The sequence below is a fragment of the Conger conger genome, chromosome 12 (assembly GCF_963514075.1).
Source record: "Conger conger chromosome 12, fConCon1.1, whole genome shotgun sequence".
Taxonomy (NCBI): Eukaryota; Metazoa; Chordata; class Actinopteri; order Anguilliformes; family Congridae; genus Conger; species Conger conger.
The window spans coordinates 42,391,899-42,404,125 of record NC_083771.1 but is presented as its reverse complement, the minus strand read 5'-3'; the positions used below and the strand labels follow the sequence as shown (position 1 = coordinate 42,404,125).

Sequence of the window (12,227 nt, the reverse complement as noted above, 5' to 3'; positions counted from 1 at the left end):
ACCAGGACAGCTAGCAAGCTTGTATGGTGCAGTTTGTAAGCCTCTAAACTTTATTTTGCTCTTGTCACTGTCCATCCATCCATCCATTACCTGAACCCGCTTATCCTGATCAGGGTCGCAGGGGGGCTGGAGCCTATCCCAGCATACATTGGGCGAAAGGCAGGAATACACCCTGGACAGGTCGCCAGTCCATCGCAGGGCACACACACCATTCACTCACACACTCATACACTCATACACTCATACCTATGGGCAATTTAGAATCTCCAATCAGCCTAACCTGCATGTCTTTGGACTGTGGGAGGAAACCGGAGTACCCGGAGGAAACCCACGCAGACACGGGAGAACATGCAAACTCCGCACAGAGAGGACCCGGCCGACAGGGATTTGAACCCAGGACCTCCTTGCTGTGAGGCGGCAGTGCTACCCACTGCACCATCCGTGCCGCCCTCTTGTCACTGTGACAGGTTGAAATATTGAATATGTTGAATAGTAACATTTTGGTTGAAATATAATTTAAATGTCATCATGAAATAATATATGTACATGAGTATGTATGCAAGTTGCTAAATCACTTGTTTTCAGCATTGACCAAACCGCTCCATTCATTCTGTGGTTTAAGGCTAATTGCAGGCTTTGAAAGAGGTTGCCAAGGCTCATTGTGAACACAAGTATCATGCTTGTTTGAAGACAAAACATCACTTTGTTTCAAGGACATTCTTGAGGTTGCTTTAAGGTGCTTCTGTGTACAATGAAGATACGAAGGAACTTGCGTCCTTGACTATCTCATTGACTTCTCATTCCGCCATCACACGAAACCTAATATTAATCAAAAATAATGAATAAATACTGACATTGCACATATCTGATGCGTTGTGTGATGCGTTGATGGAAATCCTACTGGATAAAACTCCATCATTGGTCAGTGCTGCAGTCATTCATACACCCCCCACCGACACCTGCCCACAGTCTGCAGTAGAATTGCCATGGTCAGAATTCAGTTCTAGAATGTGTCACAGCGTCAAAGATTAGTACTTTAGCTGATCAGGCCACCCAGGAGACCCACTCTCGAGTATAGCTAAACATTCTTTAAAACTGTGCAACCAGGGAATAAGTAGAAGGGAGGTTTTGTGCACAGACAGATTGTTTATCCTTTAATTTCAATAGATTGAATAAGAAATACAACATTAACATGACATATGCATATGCCATCAATAATTATTTAAGGTTCTAGGGCATTCGGTTGTCTGAGAGTACTACCAATTATAGAGTGACAACATTTTCGGCTGGCAAAATGCCCATGGTTTTGGAATCCACAGTCTCACACATACCCTTCCTCCTCTGTCGCTCTGAGGAGGTAATATGGCATCATGGATTATCAAAATTTCCAGTTTACCACAGGTTTTTCCAAGGGACATCACTGACATACCTGTCTGTTCAGCAGAAGAACAAACAGAAAGCACAGACCAATGATGTACGCTGTCCCTGAAAATAATTATCTATAAAGACCAAAATCAATGTCACGTCTTCATAAACCCATTTTACATGACATTATTGGCATTTGGCAGACACTCTTATCCAGAGCGACATACAGTTGATTAGACTAGGAATCAGGAGGTAGGACTAAGGTACAGTTTGAAAAGGTGTGTTTTAAGCCTGCGTCGAAATACCACTACGCTACAGGCCGCCCTGACACCAATTTTGGAAGGCTTCCAAACTGGTAACACTCAGATTCACTCACACATTAAGCCTGTGCATTTATGCTTACTCTACAGCCATTCACAGTGACAATGCAGTCCTACAGCTCCAGGGGTGCCCTCAGGACAAGCGACACCGCTGAGTCTGTGCCACGCATTGCCCCACCCACGGCATTGCACAGAGCGGTTACGCTGCATGCGTCGCGTCAAACAAGAACAGCTGATTCCTGGATACTTGCCTGCAAGATGTATGCTACAACACTACAAACAGATGCTCAGTTCAAGGTTAAGAAGGTCCTTTGTTCCATGGGCCATTCAGTTATACAATATCACACAAAATGGGAGGAGAGAATTGGACTTTTCAGCATGAGTCTCTTTCTGCTCCTTCCACCACATCACCTTTGTCTACCATCCTCTGTCTGACTGTCCTAACAGGCTATATTAGCCCTCTACACAATCTGGACTGTAATCCTCACTTTTACCCCTGTTGAGTTTACTGTTTACTGTTTACTTTGTACTTTTGCACTACCACCATTGCACACAATCTACCATAGCGCCTTATCATGGTCAGCATATCACAGGGCCAGTCCCTACTAGGCCTTTGTAATCACTTCACATGCGCTTTATTTCTTACTTTTCTGTGAGTGATTTTGATCCTTATGTGTGTGAGATATGTGTGTATATGTGTGTATGTATAAGCTACTGGATGCCTAAAATTTCCCTCGGGATGAATAAAGTATCTATCTATCTATCTATCTATCTATCAGTCAAACAAAGAGCCCAGCTCTTCTGTGTCCTCTCTCGTGCGGTGGTAAGGGTAATTCACAGTTGTGAGTAGAGTTTCTGAATCACGTCGAGGTGAGCTGGTGAAGTGGCATCTTGACATGGGTTAAAAGATTATCCCAAAGCTGAAGCATGCATCGCTCCAGTTCTGGAAAGGTTTTTCTTCACTGGTAGTATTTCACATATAAACATTTGTTATATTCTGACACATTTGTTATCATTGCATCTCAGCTAATAATTATATAAATAAGCTTCCGCCAATCCACCAACAAGGTGGAAATAATGCTGCTAATTCTCAGAAATGAGACATGCTACCAAAAAAAGAGAAATATATCCAATGTGTGAATGATGGAAATCCTCTGGTGTTCTAAAATAAGTGTGTGTGTGTGTGTGTGTGTGTGTGTGTGTGTGTGTGTGTGTGTGAGAAATAGAGACACAGAGAGAGGGATGTTATTTGGCTGCCTACTTAGACCTGAGAATTGCTTGCAGCTATGTATATTTTTCTTTGTTTAATATCACATTTTATTTGTTATATCAATAAGTGTTTACCTATGCATTCACACGTGTACTTATACTATGGATTCATGAACAGCCTCATTTGTGTCACTCACATTTGGTTTTCCATCACAAGCCAGATAACAGGAATAATATGGGGAAAGATAGAAGAGAGATCACCCAGCAAATAAAACGCATGTTTGTTTTTTTCTGATGCCGTAGCTGGATCCAGCAGCTAACATTGTGGTCCTGCTTGTCACCACTTGTGAAGGCCCTAAACTATTCATCCACTGAAGGCTGCTGCTACCCTTTATCGGCCCAGACTGTCCTGCCATTCTCTCAGAGATAACCTTCCCTGACCTTGGGTTTGGAAGCATTCATTCTCACGCCGACCACTTCACACACAGACACGAGGTAGTCAAGTGTGATCGTGCCAGCTTTACAGTGCCTGGAAACGACATCAACACTCAGCAAAGTGCAGGTGTCTTCTACTGTTTGACATTTTAAATGTTTGTGTTTCATATGCGTGTGTCAACAGACGTTGAACTTTGAGACTTAGGGTCTCACCATGATGATGATTGGTGTACAATGCCATAAATAATATCCAATAACAGAACTGAACACCTGGGGGGAAAAAAACTATGAGAAGCGCAAAATTTACAAGAGGAGTGCAATTTAGTTGTCTCCACAGCTTTGACTGAAATCAAGCTGAGTAGGAAAACTTAAATCATTTAAACAAAAATTCTACACCAGACTCCCCTGGCTAACTGGCATGACACGAAATAAAAAATGATTTGTCACATCATCTCCATCTGTGCCAAATTAAACAAATCAATAATTGCACAACGCTGACAGTTTACCCAGTATGCTCCCTGGCTCGCAAAAGCACAAGGCAGGGAGAGCAGAGCACAATACCATCCCTCCTTCAGAGAACAAATGGTAAATGGTTGGCATTTATATAGCGCCTTTATCCAAAGCTCTGTAAAATTGATGCTTCTCATTCACACACACACTCACACACTGAGACACTGACGGCGATTGGCTGTCATGCAAGGTGCCGACCAGCTCATCAGGAGCATTTTGGGGTTAGGTGTCTTGCTCAGGGACACTTCGACACAGCCCGGGCGGGGGAATCGAACCGGCAACCCTCCGACTGCCAGACAACTGCTCTTACTGCCTGAGCGACGTCGCCCACAATACCAATAGAACAGATCTATTGGATTCATCACAAGAATCAAGAAGATGTACTTTGTTGTTATTTGTCCTCTGCGTTTGACCAAGCCTAGTTACGTAGGAGCCGTGAGCAATCAATGTACGGTGCCTGGGGAGTAATGCGGGGTTAAGGACCTTGCTCAAGGGCTGTGTGGATCTTATCGTGGCTACCCCGGGGCTTGAACCACCATCCTTGTGGATCCAAGTCTTTTACCTCTGCCACTAGGCTACAGGCTGCTCTAGATGAGTGATACTGTGTAATTCAGATACAGACTGAGGTATGAATGCTTCTCAGTGACAACAAGCAATAACTTTTTCTGGTGGCTTTTCCATTACTTGTGCTTAGTAAGTGTGAGACCCTTTTGGGTGCTGAACTTGGGAAACAATGATTGCACTGCCTGTAGCAGGATGGAATGCATAGACATTGAAAATACATACATTTCGCTATGACATGGACTCATTTTGTTTACACTGTGAAGGGAGCTATTCTGAACTAGCTCATACTAACACTGCCCTCTGTTGCTTTGGTGATGTCAGTAACATTTGAAAGGGTAGAGGGATAGTTCACTTTCTGGGTTTAAAAAAAATCGAATCATTTAATTTAGAATACACTTAATACAAAAGCAACTTGCAGCAGTAATATTGGCAGCCCTATTGGTGCTGTTTCAATTAATTAATTGATTAACATTAAATCAATGTAATTTCTGATATAAATTAAGAAGCTAATAGTAACTAGTTACACAAAATAATAGCTTAACACTTAATTTTGATATGGTACTGAAATGTATTAAATAATTGTGATTGTTTGCTACTTCTGCAATGACTCTGTATTGCAGAGCAGGGGTATTTTTATAGAAGCTAGTTATTTCCTGGTTACATGTGCCAATATTTTATCACACAACACATTTATGCATATACACACACGTAGACACTGTTAAGGGTGGGGTTAAGGGTCTTGCTCAAGGGTCCAACAGCTGCGCTGATCTTATTGTGGCTACACTGGAGCTTGAACTACCAACCTTCCAGGTACCAGTCAAATCTTAGCCATTAGGCAATAGGCTGTCTCATTGTTTCCGTACGTACATTGACATGGCTCCTAATTTGACATGAAATCCTACTACATGTGTTAGCTGTAAAATCTGACAACATATAGTTGCTCAGGACAGGCCAGCACAAATGAGCCTTCTTTTCCTCTCACCAGGCCATGTGACTGAAGGGAGTTCAATCTGAGACATGTGCAGCCTTATTAATCTGAGACTGCTGTCTATATGCACAGTTAGGTTAATCTGAGACTGATGTCTATATGCGCAGTCAGATTAATCTGAGACTGCTGTCTATGTGCGCAGTCAGATCAATCTGAGACCGATGTCTATATGCACAGTCAGATTGATCTGAGACCGATGTCTATATGCACAGTCAGATTGATCTGAGACCGATGTCTATATGCACAGTCAGATTAATCTGAGACCGATGTCTATATGCACAGTCAGATTGATTTGAGACCGATGTCTATATACACAGTCAGATTGATCTGAGACCGATGCCTATATGCACAGTCAGATTGATCCGCTGTCTATATGAGCGGCAGCAGAAGATAAACATTTCACTGACTGCTTTACGATTTCAAACACGTCGCCTGCACACACCACAGGGCATCTGCCATTCTTTGCAAGGCTTCAGCGTGTGTGCATGCAGTGCCGTGTTTGGATATGCATGTCTCACAGACGGACTGCCAATTATGGTGGCGAAAGGTCTAAGGAATAGGAGACGTGGAATCGCCATCATCTCCACCGCGAGGGTGCCCTTTGCTCGTTGACCTTTGCTCATTATCAGAAGATAAGGCTTTCTAATATAAAGCCAGCCGCTTTCCTGTCGTTCAAAGCTTCCAGACAGCCAAACATGAGGACCCTACACCATAAACTCTTTGCCACATTCTTTCTCCTGACACTGGTCTGTGCCCTGCAGGTAAGACTCAAGTCCTTTTTAATAGGGGATCCCTTTACAGGGTGATGCCACTCAAAAGTCTTTGGGTAACTTTATAAATTCCTGTATGTCAGTGTTTTTTTTTTTTTTTTTTTTTGCATTTTTGGCATTGTAAACAGGACTGAGTTCAGGTATTTGCTTGTGTTTTTTTTTATTAAACACATTGTTTGCCGATAATGGATAATGGCTAAATTCAGTGATTAAACACCCGCACAAGCATTTCTGCATTTACAGTCCACGTCTTGTTGGCCAAGCCTCGGTCAGGATAGCATCTGTGCTAGCCCTGAAAGCAGAGGAGGCTGGGTGTATATCAGTTACATAGCAACTTGTCACCATTGCTAGCACTGCTGCAGTACTGCGTGGCTAGTGGGGTGAAAAATAGTTAAGGTTTTGCTTGAGAGTACAGCAGTGGAGTGCACATGCCTCAGCTGAGTGGGCATTAGAACTAAATTGCTTCTATACCTTGCTCAAAAGCTTCCAATTTTGTCTATACCAAGGCTTTGATGCTGCGTAAATCAGAAACAAAATCAAATGTGCAACTGGGTACACCAAATCTCTTCTGTACACCACTGGTTCTAAGAGGTTTGTTTATCAGGAAGAAAGATATCCAGTAGATATCCTAATCATGACACAGTTCCAGCGGTGACAGGGTGCACTCTCTCTCTCTGCTTTTGAGAAACCTTGCGGTATACTTTGTGGTCAACGTGAGGAGAGTAGACCAATGCCTGAAGAGCAAGCCTGATCTATGGGTGGAGCCAGAGCCCTTACGTGTGTGTGTGTGTGTGTGTGTGTGTGTGTGTGTGTGTTTGTGCATACGTGTGGGTTTGTGCATGTGTGTGTGTGCGTGTATTGGCATATGTGAATGTTTGTGCATATGTGCGTGTTTGTGATTGTGTGTGTGTGTGTGTGTGCGTGTATTGGCATATGTGCATGTTTGTGCACACGTGCGTGTTTGTGCGTGTGTGTGTGCGTGTTTGTGCATACGTGCGTGTTTGTGCGTGCGTGTGTGTGCTTGTGTGTGTGCGTGTGTGATCCTGCAGGTACAGACGGCCCCGCTCCCAGATGACTGGGGCACGGAGCTGATCTCGCGTGCCAAGAGGTCCCTGCTCTGGCGGTGGAACACCCTGCGCCCCGTGGGAGCCAGCTGCCGGGAAAGCTCGGAGTGTGGGACCAAGTACTGCAGGTGCGTTCAACAGCCACAACCTCTCTGACCAAACCTGAAAACCACCATGACGCCTCACAGACCACATAAGTCCAATGATGTAAAACTGAGAAAGGGCTTCATTCACTCTTTGTATATAGATCAATTCAGTATGCCCTTAAAGGCATTTTAAAGTTATGATGCCTTTTATTCACTGTTACACATAAAGCCTCACACTGAAAATGACCGTATACTAAATTCTGATATAATACTTGTAGTGGGTGCCACAATTAGCTCGAACTACTGGAATATGTGAAGGCATGTTTTTATGGGGTAGTGTAGTGTAAAGGGAAACTTTAAGTGGGTGGGAAAAGATGATTCATGCAAATAGACTGGTCTCTTTCAGGAAATGAGAAAAGGGCTTGGTCAAAATCTGTTGCAGATGTCAATTTCAGATAAGCTAGTTTAAGTTTTGTTTTATTGACTGAGAATTACCAGGACAATATTTATTCAAAATGTGACCTGAAAGATCCTTAAAGAAAGCATACATACAGCATAACCACATTAACGTAAGGCATAGTATATTTATGTAGCTATTGTTGAATCAAAACAAACTCTTTGATAGGTCTTTGAACTACATTAATGTTTTACTTAAAGTATGACAATATACTCAGAATCCTGCATGTAGGGTGGTTTAGAAATAGATACAGTTCACTTTCTGGAGTTTTAGTGTATTTATTGCATTCGTTGAATATTTAAAAGCGCAACATGATGACTGCGACTAACACAGTCATCAAGCGCCTTCATAGGATGTTCCCATGCTTCTTTTTGTCTCCGCAGGGCTCGAACCTGCGCTTTCCAAGTGTTCGCATCTTAAAATGGAAGAAGCTCGACCCATCATGCAAGCCTTGCCTCCGAAAGAAGCAACATGTTTTCATTAATTTCATCACGGAGAAAAGCGGTGCTTGCAGCTACCTTACTCAATGCACCGATGCTTTCAGGATGCTCTTCAATGGACTAAATCAGGAAAAGGAGAACTTTATAAAAAGCACTTGGACATCCGTCAAGACCAATTTGCCATTGTTTGCCACTGTATTATAAACAACTAGAATGGGCTAAAAAGGGATGACCAGGGATGGACAACTCCAGTCCCGGAGGGCTGGTGTGTCTGCTGCCACCAGTTACCCTGCTCATTATCCGTACTCACAATGGCCGATTCGCTGAATTAGAATGTGTCTAAAAATGACAGATCACGTAAAGGATTGGACTAATTCAATAATTAAGAGCAGACGTTAAATGTATCCAGGAACAGATACAGCCCGCCTTGCCCATCCGTGTTCTAGATGCTGAAAATGACATTGTGACCATCAAGTCAATGATTGTTGTTTAATGTACCAGAAGTATTGTAGATTGCATGAATTATTGTCTATATCGATTGTTCCCCATGTGTAAAAATATGTTTGAAAGGAAATGTTTTGTTTTTTTATACTGACGTACATGTCAAACGGTGATTTTATAGTTTAAATACATCTGGAATCAGCTCGGTTTTGTACAAATCTGAAAATATCTTGACACAAATAGCACTTTCACTGGGTGGAGACGTCATTCTTCTAAATAAGGCACTCCCAAATGAGAAAAGCAGTGCAGCTTCCTGTTTATCAAAACGCTTTGCACACAAAGTCAGACTGGGGAGATGAACACTCTGTCAATACAGCCTTTATTTATTTGTAAATATGTTATGGCATTTTTGTAAACAGAAATATTTTTATTGGGGTTTTTTTTGTTACAATGGTAGTGTACACACTTAATAAAAATAGCTTGATTTACACAGTGCCACAGCTGAAAAAAACATGTTCTGGTTCTGAAATATTGTTATGTGAAACAGACTGGCATGGGTTGGGGTGGAAAAATCAGATGATAAATCATATCATAACTGCAGGGCAGAAAAGAGACATCACAAAGAGCGCACAAAAAATAATATTTACATCAATTACCATTAGTTTGACATGGGGCCTTCTGTGCAATGTATCATTTGGGCCAGCAGTTTATCTCCTCGCGTTGTGCTCCAGTCCTCCATTACATTATATTACATGTTGTTTAGCTAACACTTATCCAAAGAAACTTACAGTTGATTAGACTTAGCACGAGACAATCCCCCGTGGGGTTAAGCAATGTGGGGGTCGCCCAACAGTTGTGCGGGTCTCATTGTGGCTGCACCACGGATCGAACCACAAACCTTGCAGGTCCCAGTCATTTACCTTAACGACTAGACTACAGGCTGCCCATAGCAACCTCTAGCTCAGTCACTATGCTTATTTTTCAGGCCCCATCATAAGCAATTACCCCATTTTTGTACAGTGGCATATGTTTTTAGAAGCAGTGAGAAATGCCCACATTAAAATTAGAGCAGTTCAATGACATTTATTAAACATGCACAAAAAAAGTTTAATAAAAAAAATACATTCATGATTCAACTAATTAACAAATCACGGTCTTCAATCAAGACCTGGGGCATGTTCAATTGGAAAACGTTTCACTACGGTTTCAGAGATGAACGGTACATTTCCCCCGGACAGTGTGCAAATTTTGCAATAGGCTTTGAGGTACGTTTGCTCCAGTTTGGTGAGAGTGTGGGGGGTGTAGCCTGAATCAGTAACAACAGAGGCCAACGCTTTAAAGCCTGAATGGCCTTCTCAGATGCCATCGCAGCAATCCATCAGACAGGTTAATGTAAGGAACAGTTTGAGCTTGATTTAGGAAAAATAAGGCTTGTCTGATAAGCGATATTAAAACTCTTTGCATTTGAATGGATCACTATGGGAATTGGGGAGTGGAACTAAATTCAGCTGTAAATTATGCTGATACAATATAGAAGAAATGTGTTGGCTAGATGGTTTTAAGTCATCGAGGGTCCAACGTATCAAATGAGCCTCAAACCATCATGCTGCTGCCATAAAGCTCGGAGTCTGCACTTTGACCATGTATGAATTGTCTGATTACAAACGGATAAAATAAAATATTAAATGAGAAAAAGACAAGATGACCCCAAACTGAACAATAGTGTATATATTTTTTTTTGTTGGCAAAATTATTCCACTTCTGACAGCCTTTACTGTATATACCCCCAGAATTAATATAAACAAGAAACAAGCTGGTCGCATTTTAAAAATTATTTCACAGGGAACATTGACTGCAAATGACAGTGTTGTTTAAACTATTACATTTCAGTTATTTATTTGAATTCTGTAATACATTTACAGTTGGTTCAATGTTCAGCAAAGGCTGGCAATTATCTAAACAGGTTACTTCCTAAGAGAATAAAACCCAACAATAAAAAAAACTAAAAAAAAACACTTTCTCAAAATAAATGGAAAAAAGAAAAGTAATTTCAAAGTCATTAAAATCCCTGACTAAGTGGTTGCAACACCATTAAAGTGCAAACAAATTATGTACAATAAACATCACTTTCATGAACAGGAAGCTTGGCTACTATCAATGAGTAAAATGGAGCAAGTAGTACCAAGATATGTTAGATAAGATATATTTCAAATGTCAAATTAATGACACCAAACATTATCTTTCAAGATCTTTGTTTCTAATGTATAATTTACTTCCTGTCCAAAATGATCACTACAGTGTTAGTAAGCAACCTGCGGCACCACACTGACACACCTTTTACTCATAATGTCCCTCTCCAAGATGGCACCGTAACTGGTGGACATGAATCCACCTGGATTGCCTGGTGACCCAATAGCTGTCAGGCAAATTTCCAAGCACTCAACATCTCCATTCATTAAAATATTCTGCCAGTACTTCCCATTATGAAAATGTAAACCATAAGCAGCAAAAAGAAAAAAAAAAAGTATAAAACACCAATGAAAGTCCCTCAGTCAGACCTCGCAATAACAAAGACATACATGGGAGTTAAAAACTTCAACGCAAATGTTAGTTCACAAATGATCTGTTAAGGAATAAAATACCACACTATATTAGAAACATTCTTTGGAGATTGGACAGTACATTTGTTGCAAATGGCAGTAACATGCAGAAATACTATTAGTTGAGTGAGGCAATGGTTTTTGAGGCTTTCTCTGCTAGACACACCTTGAATGAGAAGACCACAATTTGCACAGTTCTCCACTTTCTCCCATGATCCTCCTCCTTGATGGAGTTAGGACGAGCTTAGTAACGGCTGTCGCTCTGCGGCAGTGGACTGAAAGAAACAGGACAAAGGATCACCATCTTACCCAGCCAGTCCAACTGAGTGAGCCCTGGCAGACCACCCACACTTCAGATGCTGTTACAGAAGGTGGTGGTGGTGGTGGTAATAACAATGATGATGATGGCAGCAATAGCTATATTATCAACAACAATAAAAATGTGTTTCGTAATACAAATAGTATAATAATAATAGCTTCATATTAATAGTGTGCACTTCATCAGGGTGATATACAAAATATTATATTGCTTGTAACCCATTTTTAATTTTAATTTTAATATGATGATATCAGTGCCAATCAGCAACGTTCCCAAATTGGCAGAAATTGATTGATGTCACTTAAACGGGATGGGCATATAGTCTCAGTGGGGAAATTGGGGATGAGAAACGGTCCAATAAGTGTGTGAAATTACAGCAGCTCACCTCAGGACCTCGCTGCCAGCACATCAGCACCATGAAGACCACGCCCAACAGGATCCCCAGGCCAATCAGGCCAAAGGGTATGTTGACAATGACGTTACCCTCGGTGACCACAGCCCTCAGCTTCTTGGCCGACTCCTCGTCAATAGTCACGCTCTAGGTGGGGACGGGGAAGGAGCGCAAGGAACATCACGGAGCCAAACTAAATCTGTTCATCTGAGAAAACAATGCTTGCTGCTTCCTCTTGGGAAGTTTGCAGCCTATAACCCTGATAACA

At 41.7% G+C, this 12,227-nt stretch overlaps 2 protein-coding genes across 2 annotated transcripts in view; one reads left to right on the top strand and one right to left on the bottom strand.

Moving 5' to 3' along the window:
* Nucleotides 1–6,086: 6,086 nt before the first annotated feature.
* Nucleotides 6,087–8,188, top strand: LOC133142515 (liver-expressed antimicrobial peptide 2). The gene is made up of 3 exons (XM_061263781.1): nt 6,087–6,152; nt 7,211–7,353; nt 8,152–8,188. Exons 1-3 carry the CDS (start codon nt 6,087–6,089, stop codon nt 8,186–8,188), a joined length of 246 nt encoding a protein of 81 aa, XP_061119765.1.
* An 823-nt stretch (nt 8,189–9,011) lies between these two features.
* The window catches only part of scarb2c (scavenger receptor class B, member 2c), a 30,784-nt gene continuing 27,568 nt past the window's right edge, over nt 9,012–12,227 (bottom strand). The window contains exons 11-12 of the mRNA XM_061263780.1: nt 11,954–12,106; nt 9,012–11,524 (exon numbers count right to left, since the gene is read on the bottom strand). Coding sequence (XP_061119764.1) covers nt 11,483–11,524; nt 11,954–12,106 — 195 coding nt within the window. The 3' untranslated portion in view covers nt 9,012–11,482. The remainder of the gene's footprint in view (nt 11,525–11,953; nt 12,107–12,227) is intronic.

Bases quoted from the DNA above. Each gene is read 5' to 3' on its own strand.
- LOC133142515 (XM_061263781.1), top strand. From the start codon at position 6,087: ATGAGGACCCTACACCATAAACTCTTTGCCACATTCTTTCTCCTGACA. The intron at 6,153-7,210 runs GTAAGACTCAAG...GTGATCCTGCAG, and splicing joins CACTGGTCTGTGCCCTGCAG to GTACAGACGGCCCCGCTCCC. The intron at 7,354-8,151 runs GTGCGTTCAACA...TTGTCTCCGCAG, and splicing joins TGTGGGACCAAGTACTGCAG to GGCTCGAACCTGCGCTTTCC.